This window comes from Mastigoproctus giganteus, chromosome 4 (assembly GCF_048544385.1).
Source record: "Mastigoproctus giganteus isolate SK-2022 chromosome 4, ASM4854438v1, whole genome shotgun sequence".
Lineage (NCBI taxonomy): Eukaryota > Metazoa > Arthropoda > Arachnida > Uropygi > Thelyphonidae > Mastigoproctus > Mastigoproctus giganteus.
The window spans coordinates 41326006-41348377 of NC_143578.1; the positions used below are offsets into that span (position 1 = coordinate 41326006).

The 22372-nt window shown below is 33.4% G+C and overlaps 1 protein-coding gene across 2 annotated transcripts in view; it reads right to left on the reverse strand.

The window, feature by feature from the left end:
- The window catches only part of Als2 (Amyotrophic lateral sclerosis 2), a 177543-nt gene that overhangs the window by 72190 nt on the left and 82981 nt on the right, over nucleotides 1-22372 (reverse strand). For both annotated transcript variants that reach the window (XM_090372668.1, XM_090372667.1), the window contains exons 11-14: nucleotides 20118-20185; nucleotides 10955-11021; nucleotides 9415-9623; nucleotides 8391-8549 (exon numbers count right to left, since the gene is read on the reverse strand). In XM_090372668.1, the coding sequence (XP_090228794.1) occupies nucleotides 8391-8549; nucleotides 9415-9623; nucleotides 10955-11021; nucleotides 20118-20185 (503 nt within the window). The remainder of the gene's footprint in view (nucleotides 1-8390; nucleotides 8550-9414; nucleotides 9624-10954; nucleotides 11022-20117; nucleotides 20186-22372) is intronic.

The following is a 22372-nucleotide window of genomic DNA, read 5'->3' on the forward strand; positions in this document are numbered from 1 at the left end:
TCCATTGGCTGGAGTTTTGATGTTACGTTTGGTGGTAAAAACAACTTCGCACTTTTAAGTTTGGCAGAAATACTGGCAGGATGTGCCAGACACTAGTCAGTTACCAACACGATTTTCCTTTTTTCTTTTGTTATATGCTTGTCTAGTTTTAATATCCTTCTTCAAAAATATCACTTATAATCCATGCTTTTTTTATTAAAGGTATAGTCAACTTCCAAAGATTTTGTGCCTCTAAAACATCTTGGGTTTTTTGATATTCTGATGACTAAAAGTCAATTTTTCACTTCCTGTCATATTTGCTCCAACTAGCACAGTGATTCTTTCTTTGCTTTCCGCTAAAACATTTATCATCCTTAAAAGCAAGTGTTCTATTCGGTAAACATTTAAAGAATAAACCCATTTCGTCAGCATTAAAAACATCCTTACACTCATATTCTTCCAAAATCTTCTTTAAGGTATTGTTTCCCCAACTGTTGCAATCTTCTTCGCTTACATTAACACTTTCTCCACAAATAACCTTTTCCACAATTCTGTGGCGCTTCTTAAATTTATCTAGCCACCCAGTGCTCACATTAAATTCTGTATGTCCAAAGGACTGTGCAAATTTCAGAGCTTGTTGCTTAATTATTAGGCCCGATATTGGGATATTCTTTTCACGTATCATTTGCTGTTTGTTTGTTATTTGGTTTTTAGAAGCATTAGCAACTAAGGCCATATTGCTCTGAATATGCGGTGGTCATTCCCTGACCTCTCTGCATCCTCCGTATTTGGTGGTGACGGGCTCGAACCCCAGTCTAATCAAGAAGCGTGTGTACGCACTGCTGCTCCTTCCCACCTGGATACGAAAGTGCCTGTATCATTTGCACCCATTTTAGAACAGCTTTATCAACATCTTCGTATATACACAACTTAATTCGCTTCTTGTCTGCTCCTCCTTCAACTGCATTTAAAATTGATTCTCGATTTTTTTTTTAAATCGTAGATAAACTGCTTGCAGATATGCCATATTTCTCCGCAACATCTTTTTTCTTAAAACCCTGGTCAATATCACAACAATCTTTGCTTTATCATTACTACTTAAACACTCTCTCTTTGACATTGTTTTCACAATTGTAAAAATTAATGGACTGCAGCTCTTGCCGATACATACACCACAAACTTCGCTGTGCTGGCCATATAGTGAGTTGTTAGTACAGGTACCGCCTACTCAATGATGTTCGCTTGCCAATTTAACAGTATCACTCCCTTTGAAGAAATATACAACTTTGTGAATTTCTTTTATTCTGCTTTCATTCATATATACACGAAAAAAAATTTATGATTAATGTATGCTGTATGTTACTTTTCAGAAAAAAAAAAAACAAACAAACCGTGAAAACCATCTACTGGGAGTCCAGTTAGACGAAAACAGACATATCATATAATGATTGACATGAAGGCCACGTGGTACAATTGAGGTGAGAAGCGAATATCACTCAGTAGGCATTACTAAAAACCGACTATGGTAGCATTCCATGTATTGCCACCGCAGTATGCTAAAGGTTTACCGCAGCGAATTTCATTTTCCCCTGAGCCAACATCAATTTACAAATCTACCTTATTTATTGTAAAGTTTACGACCACTTTTAAGAAAACCCATTTGGTTTTATAACAGTAACAAAAATGAAACACTTATTGTAAAGTTTGCGACCACTTTTAAGAAAAAAACCATTTGGTTTAATAATGGTAACAAAAATGACACAAAGACCCTCCCTACGGGTGTCAATGGTCACCAGTGTTCATGATTATTTAATTCCAGATGCTAATGTGCAATTTTGGAAGGAAGGAGGCAGTATATTTGAGCAGCTGTTTAGTAGTAAATGCTTGAAAATCTTCAAAAATGCTTTTACTAAGTTTTTAAAAATTCGTTATAGAGGGACTAACACTTCGTTATATGGGGTTAATTTTACATGTAATTTCGTTTCAAGGTGCAATGTTTCGCGAAAAAATTCGTAATATAGAGAAATTCGTTAAATAGAAGTTCTTAATAGAGAAGTTCCATTGTATATATAAAATTTTATATATATAAAATCACTAAAATTTAAAAATTACTAAATGCACAAGGCATAATACACTAAGAGTTAACAGTTTATTATCTATATAATATCGGTGTAGATACACCACAGACAACTCTTAAGAAACTACAAAGTAGTTGTTGTAGTAGGCATCATTTGCTCTGTTTCTCATATTGTGATCTGCCTTCACAACGAGTTGCCATGATATTGCACTACCTCGAATAAGTAACACTTCACTAATAGAGAAGACTATTGTTACTTATTCTCAGTGAGTTGGTACCATCACCCAGATGGCACCATTTCAAGGCTATTACTTCGTAGTTTCTTAAGAGTTGTCTATGGTGTATCTACACTAATATTATATAGATAAAAATCACTAAATAATCTAATTATAATAGTGATACTTTTCTGGCTTTTATTTAATTATTAAAAACACTGTTTAATATTTTTTTTTATTATTGAATTTTGCACCCCGTACCTGTGCACCCACCTAGTTTCAACACTGGGGCTACCCACTGCTTTAGGACAGTCTTCATTCTTTGTTTCTCTTTTGTTTGATGATCTAAATTTTATTTCAAATTATTGTTTATCACCCCCATCAAAGATGATCTCTAGAGTAAGAACAGAATGTGCAGTGTGCTGTATATATAATTAAAGTTTTAATTTTAAATTATTTCTATAATTATAGTCTATTTGCTGCTCATTAAATGTCTTCAAGTCTTATAGTCTTCTTTCATATGCAGTGAAGTGTTTATTTTTATTAAATGCCACCCTGTGTAGAAACATATCTCACATAGTGCATCCAAGATAAGTTTTATTGTAGATATGCTTAAATAACCTTGCAATATGTTCAGTGTGTTTTAGGTCTTCACAACAGTCAGAATATATCAGGCACTTGACTGAATGACCTCATTTAAAATTTCACATACAGTGGCAAAATGGACAGGTGCTTTATCCTGATGAAAGTTTTCCCCTCCCCACCACAGGTCATAATTAATGACTCAAAAATGTCAATGTCATATATGAATATTTGTTTGTAATCTCATTAAAATAACAAGGACTAACCAGTACAAATGTAAGAGCACACTTCAAAATTGTAAAGATTGCATGTGATGACTGCTCAACTTTCTAAAACATTATCATCTAGAAGAAGTTTTTTTTATATAATCAGAATAACATTTTTAGGATGTGTACTGATAATGGTCCATTTGTTATCAAAAAAAAAAAGTTTGCACTGTCATCAAATTTTGCACTGATGAGTAAGGCAGTCAAAGCTCCATAGATTACTTACATGTTGGAATGCCCAACAGATTCTTCAACATCAAAAATAAGATCCTTAACAACAGAAGACCATAACATTGGATACGTCTGATATTTTGAGGGTTATAATTTGATTGAATATTTTATCCAAAACATTTGTGAAATCATTGTCAAATCTTTCATTAATTCATTATTCCTGTATTTTTTGTACAAAAAAAAAAAACTGCATTACAAAAGGTCAATATTCAAACCCTGTGAAACAAAAAAAAAAAAAAAAAAAAAACTGAATTTTTTTTCAATACCAAACAATTTAGTAATAGTAATGGCAAATGATGAAAGAAAGCAAGCTTATATAGCAACAGCAAAAAAAAACAGTTCACCAACTTGTAGTCTCCAAGAATTTGTCTAATTCTCCCTTGAATTTATTCAACCCACCCACTTCCACGACAGATGTAAGCCGGTTCCAACAATCAACCATCTGTTGGCTGAAGGTAAACTTCCACACATCAATCATGCAAACATCCTTCCTGAACTTGAATTTATGCTCTCATGTGTATGCAGTCTCAACAAGTGGAAGGATACCATTAGCACTCAACTTACTTAATCTATTGATGGCTTTAAACACCTCAATCAGAGCTCCCCGCGGGTGCCTGGTCTCAAGACACTGCAATTTGCAGAACTGAATCCTTTCTAGGTAAGAGCACCCTTTTGTTCTCTTCACCAACCCAACTGTCCTCTGCACCCAATCCAGCAGATCAACATCCTTCCTAAAGTAAGGACTCCAGACCTGTACACAGTATTCTAGATGTGGCTTAACCCTGGTCAAACAAAGGGATAATCATTTCCTTAACCCTGCTAGCAAAGTGTCTATATATTGAGAAAATCCCATGAGCTGTCCTGGCAGCATGTCTGCACTGCTCAGAAAACTTCATATATGACTGCACAATTACACCCACATCTTTTTTACCCACTACCCTGAGTGTAGCACCACACAGTTGGTACATTACTATGAGGTTACTGCTACCCACATTCAGTACTTTGCATTTGTCAATGTTAAACTTCAAGTTGCCACTCTCAAGCCCGTCGGCCTAACTTTTCTAGATCCTGTTGCAGTAGCATACTGTCATTAACAATCCTGCCAACCTTTGTATCATCTGCAAACTAGACATTAAGCCTGATATACCTTCATCACTATCATTAATATTAAAAACAACAATGGACCCAGCATGGAACCCTGAGGAACTCCACTAATAACATCAGTCCCTGAAGTGCAGTGCCCATTGATAACCACTTGCTGTCTTCTTTCACTTAACCATCCCTTTATCCATAGCAGTAACTTGTCCTTAATGCCACATTGCTCCAGTTTCAGTTTGTACAGCAGTCTTATGTGCAAAAGCCTTCCTGAAGTACAAGTATATATCAAAATTATTTTTTGTATCCAGTTCCACTGTACTTGGTCACTGTACCATAGTAACCTATCAGATTGGTTAAACAAGACCACCCCTTGATAAATCCATGCCGTGATTGAAGTATGATTGCATGCCCATCCAAATGGTCATGCATTACTTCTTTAACTAGTGATTCCATTATTTTCCCTGGAACAGATGCTAAGCTAATAGGTCTTTATGAATTGGGGATATATTCATAAAGGAGATCAAAATGATGCTCTCATAATTATGGCCAAGGGTTTGCTTACCTCCTTTGCTGCCTCTCTTAATATTATTGGATAGATTCCATCAATTATAGGTGCCTTTATGTCCATCCTTAACAATTTCTCCTCCACTTTCCTTTCAGTTATCACAGTTACTTAGCTCTTCATTAGAGTTTGATAAACCTCTGGCATCCCCTTACCTAATTCCTCATGTGAATGGAGATGCAAAATACCTATTCAATTTGTCCACAACCTGAGCATGGTCATCAGCAGTTAACCCATAAACATCAAGCGGCCCAATGTGATTCAACCCCTTCCTTCTAATGTTAATATGAGCATAGTCTTTGCTGTTTTTCTTTTCATTCTTTACCAGAGACTTCTCATAATCTGCCTTAGCCTGCCTAACCTCCTTTGTGACTTAATTACAGACTAATTTATATCTAGTTTGCATTAACTAATATAAAGTTTATTTTTATGCATATTTTATTTAGATATCTAAGTATTGATGCCTCTAACTTTTAAAGTACCAGAGTAAAAACTTTGTAGTGATCCTGTGTGTAATCTCCAAGTTGGTGCATTATACAAGGTAGGATCAAAAATTTCCAGAACTGAATTTGTTAAAAATATCTGAACATCAAATAATTGCCTTTATTTTATTGTGTAAGGGATTTTTATCACAATTTTTTAGTGTTCTCTTTGAACAAAGATTGATAAAATTCTGCTTTCTATTGAAGAAATCAGGATCATAGTCTAGAAATGATTGTTGAAGCATTTAAGTGAAAAATGCTTTATAAAGGGATAGGATATTTGAACTGCAAAAATATATATGCTGAGAATGATGGAAGGCTAAAAGACTTTGAATGTCAACAAATGACAAACTCATCTCTCACGTTAGAAGCATTATTTGGGATCGCTGTTAAATACAAAGGGGTTCAAAAAAGATTTGTATTTACCCAGAAGTAGTTGTGATAGAAGGTTAAAACAAACTACATGTATCATGTATTACACTTTTTAAACAGTGACCAGACAAAATGACACATTTCTGCCACCTCTCACTACACTTCTGCAGGCCAGTTTTGTAGCAGTCCTCTGATTTTCCCTTAAGCCAGAAATCAACTTATCATCATCAGCAGCAAAGTTTTTTTCCAGAAAGATAGGACTTCAGGGCAGGAAAGAGGAAGAAATCTGAGGATGCAAGATCGGGGTAAAGAGCAGGATGCGATAATATTTCAAACCCACATTCATGGGCATGCTCCCTGCAGCATGTGGCAGGTGCACACCTATTGACAACGTTCCCCTTTTTTCTTTTATAGTAGCACACAGCTTTATGTGGATGTTGGAATAATGCTTTGCCATCACAGTACAGCCCTTTTGAAGGTAATCTGTTAGTATTATACCATGCTAATCTCAAAAAACGGACAGCATCTCCTTGCCAGAATTTGGTTGCACCTTAGCCTTTTTAGGAGGTGGTGATTCTGCATGCTTCCATTGTTTTGACATTTGTTCAGTTTCAGGTTCATAATGAGAGATCCAAATTTCACCTATGGCGACTAGCTGTGAAAAAAAAAAAAATCCTCTTGCTTTTCCTGGCACATCAACAACATTTCATCTGCACATTGTGTCCTTTCCTTCTTCTGGTAAGAGGTCATAAGTCTGGGAACCCATCTAGCAGACACTTTTGATGGATGATATTCTCCACAGACCCTACATTAATTTGGAGCTCTGTAGCTAGTTCTTTGATGCTAATATGGTGATCTTCCAGGATTAATGCCTCAATTTTTGCAACACTCTTTTGTTACAGTAGATGCTGGGCATCCTGGGATTTCTTCGTCAACCCTGAGGTTCTTCCACATTTGAATTGTGTATACCAATGTGCAGCGACACTAACCTGGGAAGTCTTCTCTATAAAGAGCAACCATTTCTTCATGGATTGTTTTGGGTGTTTCGCCTTGAGGAAAGAGGAATCTAATTACTGATCTGTATTCCACTTTATGCATTATGACACTTTATTCAGCACTGCAAAGAAGAAGAAAAATAAAAAATGAATTGTGAGATCGAAACTATAATTTGTGTGGTTGCTGTAGAGATTAAGGTATCAAACAAAAAAAAAAAAAAAAAAAAATTATCTTTCTATCACAACTACTACTTTTTTGAATTCCCCTTATAAGAACTGGAGATAGAGCTTTAAGTTACAAAATCTTAGATAGTTTCCAAGCATAATCTGATATTTTAAACAAATTCTTTGCAATTTCTTTGTTCAAGTTTTTAATAACAGATTAGATGAACTTGCAGAACTTAATGAAATTTGTGACCAGAATACAGGATTTCTAATAAAAAAATTTTGACAGGAGATGACATGAGCATTATCATTATCCCACAGACAATGTTATTCCTCTGCATGTAAAGTCTCCACAGAAGAACAAAATTCTGATTGACGTGTCTAAAGATAAAGTAATACTAGAATTGTTTTTCTGATTATAAAAGTATAAATTCATTATGGATCTATACCAGGACGTAATACTGTTAATAACAGCATGTACTCAGAAATCATTAAGTACCTGTGAGATGCAAGGAAGAGATGTGACCTGCAGGCAAATTAAAATTGTTAAATTACTCCCTGCCAAGCTCCTTTGCTCATTATGCAACAATTCCTGAATACCTTTCAAACACATTCTATATTCATCTGACTTTACACCATGTGATTTTTTTTTACTGATTCTCCAAAATAAAGATGTCATAAAGGGATGATTATTTTTCATCCCTTTAATGACATCTGAAACCCTTAAAATAAAATGAGAACTATTTAAAATAAAATACCTAATAATGAGCAGTACCTAATACCTTACTTTATTGATAATGAAATAATACTTTATGTATAATGAAATAATACTTTATTTCATTATACCTAATAATGAAATAATAAAATAATGAGCAGCAGTTTAGTTCATATGAATAAAGTGCAGCATGTTATGGTATGGTGCACATAAACATGGAGGGGGGATAGAAGAGAGTCTTTATAGCAGTTAGTGTGTCATAGCTGAGACAGAAACACAGCTTGGGATTATGGCCTGTCAAATCAAACATGCTAAAGTTGCTGTATCCACTGGGTTGGACTGTGTTTAGAATATAAGAAACATTTAAAGCAAAGTAAAATTTGTATATTTACATCCAACTATGAAATTACAAAAAAATTAACACAAATAACAAAATCTAAAGCAAGGCATTATCAAATAGTTTATATGGCTTATAATGATCATTAGTCACTATAAATTCAGAAATTAAAAATCAATGTGGTCAAGACCAGTCCAAAATCTAAGTCAGTATATAAAAGTTAGCCAATGAAATGATTCTTTAAACATCAATGTATTAAACTAAGTGTGTGGGGGGGGGGAGAGAGAGAGAGAGAGAAAATAAAAATATCTCACCTTATTGTGCCTAATCCATTCATTTTGCCATCTTTCCATATACCTTCATAAATCACACACTGGTCTCCAATGCCAGCAGTATAAATTCCCTCCCCATTTTGCAGACTGTGTTTAAATTTTCCAGTATATTTACGACCATCTAACCATGTCATTTCTCCTCTAAAAAAAATTACATACAATTTTGTTTATACATCTGAAGTTATACTGTATTATGTATTATATTTGAAGAAATATAATATAATACTTTTATAGTATACATATTCATGCAAATAATTTATATTTTTAACTATTTAATAACAATAAAATTAAGGTTATTTACTGAAGAATGGAAAAAGCCTTGGGGAAGGGAAAACATCTCTCAAACTGAACTATATATCTATCCAGATGTTCTTGAAAAATTTCTCTTTCTTCAGTGAACAGAAGAAAGTGCATGATGTAAAGGAAAACACTAATAATACACTGAAATCCATAACTGCAATGATCCTTCAGACTCCTATAGAGGCTTCTTTATGGAATTATGTGCATTTTCTACAATCACTGAAGGAGAAAGGAAGTTCCCTGGAATATCTTATGCAACCCAGTTTCACTTTCTGTATTCCTCCCATAGCTTTGCTGTATGGATTTTATGATTCCTATTTTGATGTAACCCATTCTGACCTCTATGATTTTTCTCAATTAATTATGATATATTATTATTATTTGACAAAACTTATTTATAATTGTCTATATATTACAGCTTCAAGTTTAGCCCATCTACTATACAATGCCATTATATACATCAGTTGCATTACATTATACTATATGATAATTAGAACAGATTAGATTCTTGTTAATATTACTCCAGTTGTTTTCTTATTATTTTACATTTAAATATTACTAATGATTAAATGTATTTTTAAATTACCTATACAAAAGTGTATTTCCTGTTTTCCATTAAATTATTTTATATTCCTAGGTTATGACTTTTGTGAATGTAATGGAAGTATTTTTGTAACTGCAAACTACAGAATATAGATATACTCACTGTCCATGTAACTTTCCACACAACCACATTCCTGTGTAGATGGCATCTTTATACAAGGGATTTTTGATGAACGTGTAAGTAGCATGACGTGCAAGTGGAGGAGAAAGCCTATGGTTCTGGTTGTGTTGACTTAATATATCTTCCAAAGATTTGCTATGTCCATCTAAAATCTTTCTAATGGCTTGATTCAGAGCACATACCCATTCTGTCTGAAAGAAAACATTAAGCAATGTTACTTAAAATTTTGCAAGCAATATTAAATTTGAATTATTAGAAAATATAACTGATTTCAAAAATTAATGGCTTCTAGCAGCAGGCCAACATTCATAGGTGGAGTGTTTCTTCTATTATATACACACTGCCTGGCCACTATTAGTGCCATGAGCTAATAGTATGTTGGACTACTTTTTTGCCAAAATCACTGCTCTGAAACAATGTGGTGTCATGCCATGTTGTGCACCTTGTTGGAAAGTGACAAAAGAATACTGGATGATTTATGTAAAAAAACTGTCCTCAATTTCTATAGTGATGTGAAAACGCTTTTTGAGACCCCAGTCTCGCCTTGTGACCCTAGCTACCATGGCAGAGTAGTTTCTGATCTTTTGTCTTAAGAATTTGAGATATGGTTGGAAGGATAAGTTATTGTCTAGTATGAGCACACCATTTAGTTCATCCCACAGGTGCTCATTGGGATTGAGACCAAGGGATTGGGCTGACCAGAGCAGATGCTTGTGGTTTTCCTTGTGTTCCTCAAACCACCCTTTTATACATTTGGAATGGTTAGCAGTTGCAGCATCATCTCAAAATTACCTCTATCCACAGTGGTAAATATGCAACACTTAAGGGCGTATCTCATCTGTAATGATATTCAGCTATGCTAGGGCATAGGTGAACATCATTGCATTAAAGCACTGGTTGTCTACCTACTCAAAACACAAGTAGGAAAGCAAAGTACATTTCTCTAGAGCATCTTCTGCTAATCGCCTTTCTTCAGTAAAAGAGGATAGAATGACCACTCTTCCTGTTTTAATATGGCCAATTTGATGAATGGCAGATGTATTAATAGCATTGGCATCAACTAATACCTAAACAAGGCAAAGTTTAAAGTTGAAAATAACTTATCAAACATGCAATTTATAAAATACAATTTTTTAACAGAATTACTAAATGCATAATTATTATTACCACACTACTTTATTATATCTATATTTATGTACATATATATAGTGCATACCATATTTTAATTTCAGTACTCCTATTATAATACAGAAGCATTTCTGAAACAAAATACTTCTATTTAGTGAGAATTTTTTGGGGACAGCAATGTAAGTAGCTACATATTAAACCAAACATGGAAGTTTATGCATCTGATATTTTAGCATGGCTTTCTCAAATTTATAGAGTAGTTCGAGAATAGATTAAAATAAATAAGTAAATTAACTTATTTAAAAATAAGATATTTAGATAAAAATATATATTAAAAAATAAGTACATGCACATATAAATATTACTGCATTGTCCTATTAGTATATATTATTACCTTCTCATTAGGTGTTGGGCAAGATACTGTCAGTGTGTCTTCTGGAGTGGTTAGGACAATAAGATTTCTAAAAAAAAATTTAAAAAAGCTCTTATTAAAATAATAAAGGCTCCACAAAAGCATATTTCTGATATTAAAAAAACTCTACAATTTTCAAAATTTTTACAAATGCATTAACAGTATGTTCAAGGCAGTAATAAAAGCATAACTAATGCACATATATTGATTTATGTCACTTAAATTAATTCCTAGTATGCAAAAGATTTTATAAATCAATGAGCAGTCTCTTTGAATTTACAATGACTGAATAATAAAAAAAAAAATTATTATAATAGCAGTACTTTATTAATGTATGTTCTTCTAACTCTATGGAGTGAAAGAAAGTTATGGCCCTGAGATGAAATCTCCATCCTGGAGAGAAGTAAAGGATTCTTTACATGAAACCAGGCTTCTATTAAATATACATTTTTTAATTATTTAAGGTTAGTTAAAAAAGAAAAGCTAAGTGTAAAAGGATAAAGTAACAGGTGAATTAAAAAAGAAAAATGGAAGGATGGCATCTACAGAAAGATGTATTTTGTCAACATAATAGTGCATATAAGGGAAAATGAGTTGTTCTCACTGGGAATAATTTAGAAAAATAGGGCAAATGGCAGATTGTTGCTCTGTAGAATAATCACTAAGAAATTTATAACTGATTAATGTAAATTAAATTTTTTACTTTTTTTGTATTTATCATTTGTATAACTTCATTAATGTTTAGTGTAGTATATTTATTGTATTTAACCTATTGAAGCTTAAGGTACTTTATGTATTTTTCCAGTAGTTGATTATATGGCAATTAAACCATCAAATTAAATTATTAACTGACAAAAGGCACATAAGGGAGAAAATGACCCCAGCACTTTTTCATACCCTACTGAGAAAACTTTCTGCCTGAAACACCGAAACTCTGTCCACCTTTCAGGGATATTTTTAAATTTGCATTAGAAGCAATAAAATCATTTTACCTGTAGTCACAATGGAGAAAATCAATCAAAAGTCATGGCAGTTTATAGCTTCTTTCATAGATGCTACTGTTTAACTGCTCACAGTCAATCATGCAAGAAAAGAAATAATCAACCCAATAAAAAAAAAATTCTACAGACATTAATATAATGTTCCAAATATAATGCACTGTTTTGACATCCAATAATTGTTATATTAGAATTATAACTGTTTTCAAAACTTAAAACATTTGATAGATTTTGTTAGTTCATGCAATTTTTTTTTTAAAGTCATTATTTACTATTATCTCGTAAATACTAACAGCGACTGCTAATGAAATAAGCACCAGTTAATCAATAATTGTTTAAATTAGCTATACTATAACTTATGTAAGTAACATAAATCTCAAATTTTAGAATAGTAACTCTCAAAAACTAGAAGATGAAGGGAGAAGAAAAACAACGAGTTATCAAAAACTCAACTTCTCAAAATTTATTGCTTTTCTATGAAAAGCAAGTTACCATAAAAACAAAAATGCAAAAACACAGCAGGCCTTATTAATACATTGTTTTACCACTCAAATATTTTAGCTAAATTAAAAAAGTTTTATAAATCTAAGTTTATCAAAAATTAAAACAAACTTATGCACTTTGCTTTATTTAAAATGGTCAGTAAGAAGAGTATTAAGCATTTTCTTTATTGATTCCCATTCCCTAATGTTATCAATATAATTCATTGCAGAGAAATTATATTCTGTTGCAGTTGGAAGACCTTCAATAAGTTGATGCTGTACATCTACTGCCTTCAAAAGAGTCGAGGTAGAAACACTAATGCCTTCTGCATTGTCATCATTTTCTATTTCACTTACTTTTTGTTCTCATTTTCTATATGGGAAGCTATCTCTGTAATAGTTAAATACAATTCATCAATTTTAATACTGAAATCAAGATTTATAAACTTTTCAAATGAAACTGCTTCATTTATGATCAAAACTGAAATGACAGCATTCTGACTACTGCCTGGAACATTGAAATTCTTCTCACCTTCTATAACAAAACTTGTTATACAAAATTCAGCTAATCTGAAACAATTTGCAATTATGTTTTCAATAATAGCATTCTGTGCTTTGCTTGCTATTTTCATAGCCTTCAGTATGCTTATTTTTTATTTATTTATTTTTTTCAAGTTCTGAATAATTCCTCAGTTCAAGGGATAAAAGCTTTGATATGATGTTTTGGCACCAGAATTTTCACTGAAACAGGCAGTTAATGTAATAATGCTGCAAGCTGTGCAATTACAAATTATTATTTTTTTCTTTATTTGCCATATTTAATTTCAACAGCCATTTAAAAAAAAAATTTAGCTGTCACCCAATCCTTACTATTTGCAACATGTCAGAGGGTTTTTAAACAAGAAAATTTAATGCTACTTCAAAGATTTTCATTTTCCAGTCACCAGAGTGGACATTTTCTCTGTTCTATTCATGTCCCCGCCCAGAAGGAGATTTACACGTTTGTTACACTTACTACTGCTACTACTATTATTATTAGCTATATGGTGCAAGAAAGCCTGAGGCTTATGCTGCACCAGCCAAAAAAAAAAAAAAAAAAAAATCCCAAGTTACCGTGAGAGAGACAGAAACTCCAATATCAATACTATGACAACAATAGTCTTTAAAAGTTATCTTTTTATGAGTTTTAACCCAATAAAACAACCTATCTCATCTGCTTGCAATTTTTTAGAATTAAGTTTGTGCCACTGATCTCATAGCTAACATCTACACTTTCTCCACAGTTGTTTTAAAAAATGCTTTTTTTGGAAGTTACTATCCACATATTACTTGCTTTAAATCCTTCATTATTTAAGATCTTTAACAAATGTTCAGCCTTTTCACAAATAATCACGGTCCTATTTAAAGGATTTTTTTCTTTTTTGACCAAAAAAAAAACCCACTTGATCATACACTGGCCTATGTAGTCGAGTCACATTATTACAAAGTTCAAGGGACCTAAACCTTCAAGTTCTGTAATAAAGAGGTCTGTAATAATGAAGTTTACTAAAAATGTCAAAATGAAGAATGAATTTTTTTATGCCTCTCTCTTTAATTTAAGCTTTGTTTAATAACAATATTATTGAAATGAAAAGTTGTAACTAGTATCACAAACTGATAAAAACAGAATTACAGTATGAATATTAAAGGAAACATGAAAATAAACTAATAAATTAATCTAATTACAGAAAACTCCAATATCATATATACAGCTGATGTCTTACGTGTACTTAGAGCACAGATAATATATGCAACTGCTGTTTCATTATCAACATTATTGCAAGCCATTAATGTTCTCTAATAAGTTGAATGCATTTCTGAGAGTGTGCCTCCTAATAAGAGATGCATTCTGCCTCTTATTTAGGAGGCAGAATGTGTCCCCTCTTAACTTTAACTTTCATCATTAGTAACAAAACCTTCATTTTGTTTGGTGGTCAGTTGCTCTGACCAGTAGCTCTTCTGGAGTTGGTGTTGCTGTAGTACTAAAATAATCATCCACCTTAAACTCTTCAAATTCTCCAACTAAAATCCATATGTTCCTTCTAGGTCTCCAATTGCTAAATCATATTTTTTAATGATATTCTTGTCAAAGCTACATGAAGCAATTACTTGAAATACTGACCCAAACAAAAACATCATGAACACCACTCAAGAGATTCTACTTCGGCTGCAAAATACTCCATTCTTCTATGCTGCTGATCAAGGACTTTACCAGAAAAGTCCTTATGTGCTGTCTTGAGTTATATGTAATGCTTGATCTAGCTGCTACTTGGAACTAGTAGACTAAGATGTTGTGTTCTTTAGCTTAAATGTCTCACCACCCTTTTCTACAGCATGAATGACTTTAAATTTATCTAAAACTAACAGGGCCTTTAATTTTCTCTTCCATGTCATCCTGAACAGTGCTGAAGCTCTTAGAAAAAGTAGCTACTCTAAAAATTAAACCAAAACTAAAACTTGATAAATAAGAATAGCACCAGCAGCACTCAATGCACAAATTCAACTGGAGAAAAAAAAAAAAAAAGTGTGACTGTCAGTAAGCTTGCATTAACAGTATCCCAGCTGTATTGGCATTGCTGTAATTGGATGTTTTACTACTATTTGTTTACATTTGTACCATTTGACCAGTCAGGCTTGTCCCATTTTAAATTATCACCCTGACTACTGACTGACAACAGGTCAGTGTGAGTTTGAAGAGTTTTATTTGCCCTTTTCTTGGGTTTTTTCATCATTTTCCTTGTGAATAATGAATCTTTTCAGATAAACCTGAAGTAACAATATCCCTGCAGTTGGATGCTTTATAATTGTTTTATTGGTCCATTTTTCACTGGTCTCCCTGTCTGTTAGATTCCACTGTTTACCTAGTTTTTGGTTTGGACAATTTACTATTGTCTATTTTTATGGATTTATTTTTTTTCTGGGTTTTTCTTAGAGTATACAGATCTCAAAAGCTAAAAACACAGGCTCTACATATATTTAATAAGAGTAATAGTAGTCACCATATAGTGAAAGGAAGCCATAGGCTTTGGCTGCACAAAAAAAAAAAAAAAAAAACAGATAAAGAAAATAGAAATTATATGCTACCCTCACTCACTCACTCACTCACTCACACACACACACACACACACACACACACACACACACAATCATTGAATTATATTAAATATTAACATAAGTTAAATTATAATAAAGTGAATAAATAATTAAGCATTCATTAGAGGCAGCGACATGCAATTCCTCCATATGAAGCTGAAATACATCCAATATTTTAAATTAAATAAAATAAAACATAAGCCAGTAGTATGGCAAAAACTGTAGAGCGAAAATTAACATAAAAATAACCCAAATAAACAAACGAACGAAAAGAAAGAATAGATATAAATAGTAGCCCAGAAACCCTTGTATAATTTCGAACTTTAAATCCAATTAACAAAATCTATACAAAATTTAGAATAATGCCAATTACATATTAATTTAGCGGTACCCCCCCGAGAGGTACCAGTTCCGAAAGACGTGAAATATCACCAAAAGAGGGTTAAAGGAACTACCAAACGATATCAAAATAAATTAAAATAAAATAGACTGACCATCATGCCCCATATCGACAGAGGACCACGAGGCCAATAATGGTCATGGAATCGCTGCATTTCAATCGCTATACAAATCGTCGCCATGGTGAAAAGATCGAAGTACCAATTCACCCTCCCTCCTCCGATCGATCCACCAATGCAGAGGATTTGCACGGCGGTGGTCCTTATGCAGCGAAAAATAAATTATAGAACAGACAGCACTCTAGAGCAGAGCCACACCACTGACATACTGTAAGCTGAATCAGCTTATATAGAAGGAAAAAAAGGAAAATAGATGGCGGCACAGGCATTGCTAAATTAGCATATCGACCATTACTATTGAATTATATTAAATGTTGACGAAAGTTAAATTATAATAAAATGAATAAAGAATTAAGCATTCATTAGAGGCAGCAACTTGCAATTCCTCCATATGAAGCCGAAATATATACTATCATTGAATTATATTAACGCAACACCTGTGCCGCCATCTATTTTCCTTTTTTTTCTTCTATATAAGCTGATTCAGCTTACAGTATGTCAGTGGTGTGGCTCTGCTCTAGAGTGCTGTCTGTTCTATAATTTATTTTTTGCTGCATAAGGACCACCGCCGTGCAAATCCTCTGCATTGGTGGATCGATCGGAGGAGGGAGGGTGAATTGGTACTTCGATCTTTTCACCATGGCGACGATTTGTATAGCGATTGAAATGCAGCGATTCCATGACCATTATTGGCCTCGTGGTCCTCTGTCGATATGGGGCATGATGGTCAGTCTATTTTATTTTAATTTATTTTGATATCGTTTGGTAGTTCCTTTAACCCTCTTTTGGTGATATTTCACGTCTTTCGGAACTGGTACCTCTCGGGGGGGTACCGCTAAATTAATATGTAATTGGCATTATTCTAAATTTTGTATAGATTTTGTTAATTGGATTTAAAGTTCGAAATTATACAAGGGTTTCTGGGCTACTATTTATATCTATTCTTTCTTTTCGTTCGTTTGTTTATTTGGATTATTTTTATGTTAATTTTCGCTCTACAGTTTTTGCCATACTACTGGCTTATGTTTTATTTTATTTTATTTAAAATATTGGATATATATATATATATATAGGTAGTCGTCCAGTTGACCTCTGAATTTCTTCAAACTGTTAGCCTCAACTACCTGTGAGGGCAACTTGTTCCAGCAATCAACGACTCTCTGGCTAAAAGAAAACTTCCTATAATCTAATCTAAACCTCAACCCTTGTAATTCGAATTTATCACCCCTATTTCTGAAATTCTTTATAACAGCAAAAATTCTACCTTCATTCATTTTACTAACTCCTCTCAGAGCCTTACAAATTTCAATCAAGTCTCCTCTGAGGTGTCTGGTTGCCAAGCTCTGTAGCCCACATAATCAGAGTCTTTCCTCTATGGCTGTCCTTTTGTCAATTTCACCCTTCAAGTTGCTATCTTTGGATCCTTTCAAGAAGATTGATGTCTTTTTTCAGATGAGATCTCTATACTTGAACACAGTATTCCAAATTTTGTCTTATAATTGCTTTATACAGTGGGATTATGATCTCCATACTGCTACGGGATAATGTTTGATAAATAGATAGGGCATCATGAGCTTTCCTGGCTGCCGGTTTACATTGTTCAGAAAACTTCATATCTGCCTGTATCATAACTCCCAGCCCCCTTTCTTCCCCCACTGTTTTTAATTCAACCCCACCAAGTGTATAATTTATTTTGGGGTTGATATTCACAAGTGTAAGATCTTGCATTTAGCAGTATTAAAACATAGCTACCACTTCTCTGACCATCTTTGAAGTCTGTTAAAATCATTCTGAAGGAGTACTGCTTGGCACTGATCATTAATGACTCTACCAATATTTACATCTGCAAATTTTTACATCACCTTCTTTCCTTTTGCTGGTGTCATTTAACAATGCTACCAATCTTTACATCATGCCTTTTATCTCCTCATCAATATCATTTATGAAAATAAGAAACAACAGTGGTCCAAGAACTGATCCTCGGGGGAACCCACTCCTGACACTACACCAATCTGAAGAATATCCACTGACAACCTTCTGTCCTGCAGCTGGCCAGCAATCCATCTTAGAATCTTTCCAGTAATCCCAACCTGTTCAAACTTATACAGTAACCTCTCATGAAGAATTGAGTCAAATTCTTTGCTAAAATCCAAATAAACTATGTCAAAATTGTTCCCTACATCCAGATCATGAGTAACTGTTAAAATAGCCTACTAAGTTAGTTAAACAAGATTTTCCCATAACAAAGCCATGTGTGTCCTTCAGAATGCCATATCTATATAAATATCCCTGGATTGCACTCTTATCATTGCCTCTCAAGATTTTCCCTGCCATTCTCTGGCTTCTTACCATTGAAATCAGACTGACTGGTCTGGTGTTACCAACTTCACTCTTAGAAGCTCCTTTATGTATTGGCAATGCATTGGCACTTCTCCAATCCAAAAGAATCAATTAATTGGTTCATTTATTGTTATCCTCAGATGAAAAGAGGATTTCCTACATGACACAAATAGTTTCGTCACCTGTCACTCATTTGGTAAAGTTTGGGCTGAATCCCATTGATGAATGGAGGAATTTCTATAACAACCCACATATAGGCACATTCAGTTAACTAAATACAGTTACAAGTACTTCAGTGTTTTGGATCTGTGTTGGGGTTCTATTCTTAAGACAGGTTGCTATACTGTGAAGATGACTGGTCTCTTCTGAGACAGTTTATAAATTGAGGCTATGAAGAATAATCTGATTGCAATTGTATTTAGTTATAATGAATGTGCTTTTGAATAAGAAATCTTTCCTACCATTTAATTTGCAAATATATACAGTATACTTGTGTTTTGAAATTAATTTAATGCCTTTAACAGAGAAAATGGGTATTTTTTTAAAAAGTGTAAAAAATAGATCTTCAATAAAATTATACAAATTGGAAAAAGATATTAATGTGACTTTACTCTAACTTTGATCTTATATAATGCTGGGAATATATCAGCAGAATTTAAGAGAGAGAGACAGACAGACAGAATGTCTCAATGTACTGATTAAACGAATGTAATTTTGATGTGCTTTCTGCTACTTCTAGTTGGATTTAAATTAGAACATTGTGTTGTCCTAATTTTACAGGATACAATCAACAAACATAATGAGTTATTAAGAACAGAATTAAATGCAATTAAAGTTAACAAGAATTCTAAAGAAGTTCTGATATGGAGGGTGCAGATTTTGAGACAGAAATTTGACTTACTTGTATGTAACATTTATGTTAACTGATAATGGTATCAAGTATGTGAGTTGAAGTTTTCTTTCATATGGGCAACTGGATCCAATTACAACAAAGATATCACTGGTTTTGCAGTGAGAAGTATCTAAGAATATTAGTTAATGCTTGGCATTCAATGATAACTAAAAGCAAAATTATTTTGTACCAGCTTATTTTAGGACAAAAAGAAATCTTGCCCATTTCTGAATAAATCTAGTAGTTCAACATTCCTCTTTCATCACAATTGTTTTAATCATGCCAAGTGGATCCAGCTATTTCACCTGCTAGTCAACTTTAAAAAAAAAAGTATAAAACAACAAGATGTATGACACACATGCACGCGATATAATCTGCATATTTTTTTAATTTCTGACGAAATCACTATTCACAACAAAGTTGAAATGCTTAGAAAAAGTGGCATAGCTTATAACAGAATAAAGCCTTTAATAAGAATTATTAAAGTTGATTATTCTAATTAAAATATAAACTAAAAAGATGTATTTTTTTAAATTGCTAAGATGAAAAAAATATAAGTGCGCACACACAAAATAAAAATTCTTCTTCATAACCTAGTAATAACACAAACTGAATTTTGCATTTTAAATTCAATAATTTAAAAAATAATTTTAATTAAATTAATCATATTCCTGTTTCTATCAAAAAAATTTGCTCAAACAGTGGCAAAATATGGATATAGAATTATTAAAAACATATGAGAATAAAAACTATCATTTTAAAAAATGAAAAAAAGCAACTCACTGGTTGTTTGCATCTGATACAGATTCCACCCAAATTATTTGAAGGGAGTAACTTTGAGAACTTGCAAACTAATAAAACAAATGTTTAAAAAAAAAAAAAAAAAAAAATATATATATATATATATATATATATATATAGTAAATTCAATATTTCTTTTAAATAGAAAATGACAGACTAAATACTGTCATGCACTATTATTTAAATTTAGCTAGTGATTTTATAAGTTACAACTTACTATTCGTACTGCTAACATATCGGTATTTTAGTATGTAATGAGTAGTGCGGTGGAATAGAAGTGTTTTAATTGTGATAAATAACTACCTTGACGGTTCTAATCACTTGTTGGGCATATATCTTTTTGTGTTTAGCTAAGGAAATTTTGCTTTTTAGTAAGGATATAACTAAGTTAACACTATGATCGTAATGGTATATCATAAAACTTGATAGTGTGATATGTATCATTGCATTTAGGAATTATTTTCTTAGTGTAGTATTATCAATTAATCAATTAAATTTATTAATTTTGATTATTTTTAATCAATTAAATTGTATTTAAAGGAAATCATGCACCAGACTAGAGCAGCAAAGCAACAGGCACAAAGTAGTGGGAGTGCTGAGACTCAGGTGAGAACTGAAGAGGGGCGATTCTCAAACAAATCACAGCCTAACAAAGTGTACAACTTGTGAAATGTTTGTAGACTTTTCTGAAATAGGACATCATCTAGCCAAAGGGGATGTCTTTTTGTGTGTGCTAGGTACAGAGAGTGTGTAAAAATTAGGTGCCAACTCTGCATTCTGATGGGTGTTTATGAGAGTTTGAAGAGTAGGGTAGATGCCCTTGAAGGAAATAAAATGGGGGCCCATCAAGCTCCCAGCTGCCCGCTAATACCAGAGCTCACACTTGTGCACCAGGCAACACAGTGGAAATCTCCAAGGCCAAATGTGCTGGTCCCAAAGGAGGTGATTATTGTCATTGACTCTATTATCAGGGAAATATGTTGTGCAAGAAGGATAGGTGGAAAAGGAGCAGGGTATGTCTGCCAGGGGTAAAAGTAGATGACACTGCAGAGTAGATATTATCTTTTAAGGGCACAAAAGGTGATACTGTTGTACACGTTGGCACTAATGGTATTAAGAGTAGGAGATCTGAGGACTTAACAGATACAGGGCAATGTTGGCAAAAAGTTGTGATTTAAGAATGAATTTGTAGAAATAAATACAGCCCTGTATTTATTTGTTCCATGATGACCCACAGTAGGGACTGAAGTCCCGGACACTTTGCTTTTCAGGTTTCAGCATTTGTCAATAGTAGCAGTGCAAGAATCACTTTCATCTCTGCCTGTGGCTCTAGTTAAGTTATTAGTCTGTATCCTCTCAAGCTAGCAGTTTTCTGACCCACCTATCAATGCATCAGAATATGTTCTTGCACCCCTTCTATTTAAATGTACTCCATCCCTGTAAAAACAGTTTCTCCTGTTAACAATCACAGACCAAGCTGAGAAAAATTGTACCCCATGAGCCTTGTGGTAGAATTTCCCAGCTTGGTCTGTGATTGTTAACAGGAAAAACTGTTTTTACAGGGATGGAGTACATTTAAATAGAAGGGGTGCAAGAATATATTCTGATGCATTGATAGGTGGGTCAGAAAACTGCTAGCTTGAGAGGATATAGACTAATAGCTTAACTAGAGCCACAGGCAGAGATGAAAGTGATTCTTGCACTGCTACTTACAAATGCAGAAGCCTGAAAAAGCAAAGTGTCCGGGACTTCAGGCCCTGCTATGGGTCATCATGGAACAAATAAATACACGGGCTGTGTTAGGGTAACTAAAAGTAAGAACATGTGCATGTATACTTGCATGCACACTAATGAAAGGAGCATTGTAAATAAATTTGATGAATTTTAAGCACTGATTAAATCATCAAATGCAGACATTGTAAGGAATAGCAGGAAACATGGTGTCACTCAGACATAAGTGACACTGAATTTGAATATGAGGAGTACAATATATACAGGAAGGACAGACAGAACAGGAGAGGTGGAGGGGTTATGCTCTTAGTTAAGAAGAATATTAAATCTAAGGCAGTACATCAAATTGACACATGGGACGAGTGCAACATTGAGTTAGTTTGGTGTGATATAACCAATGCGAAAACAAAATTGAGAGTAATCTTATGTTATATGCATAATGATTTTTCAGTATACCAAACAGCTATAAAGAGAAATCGAGTGGGCCAGCAAATCAGAATGCCTCA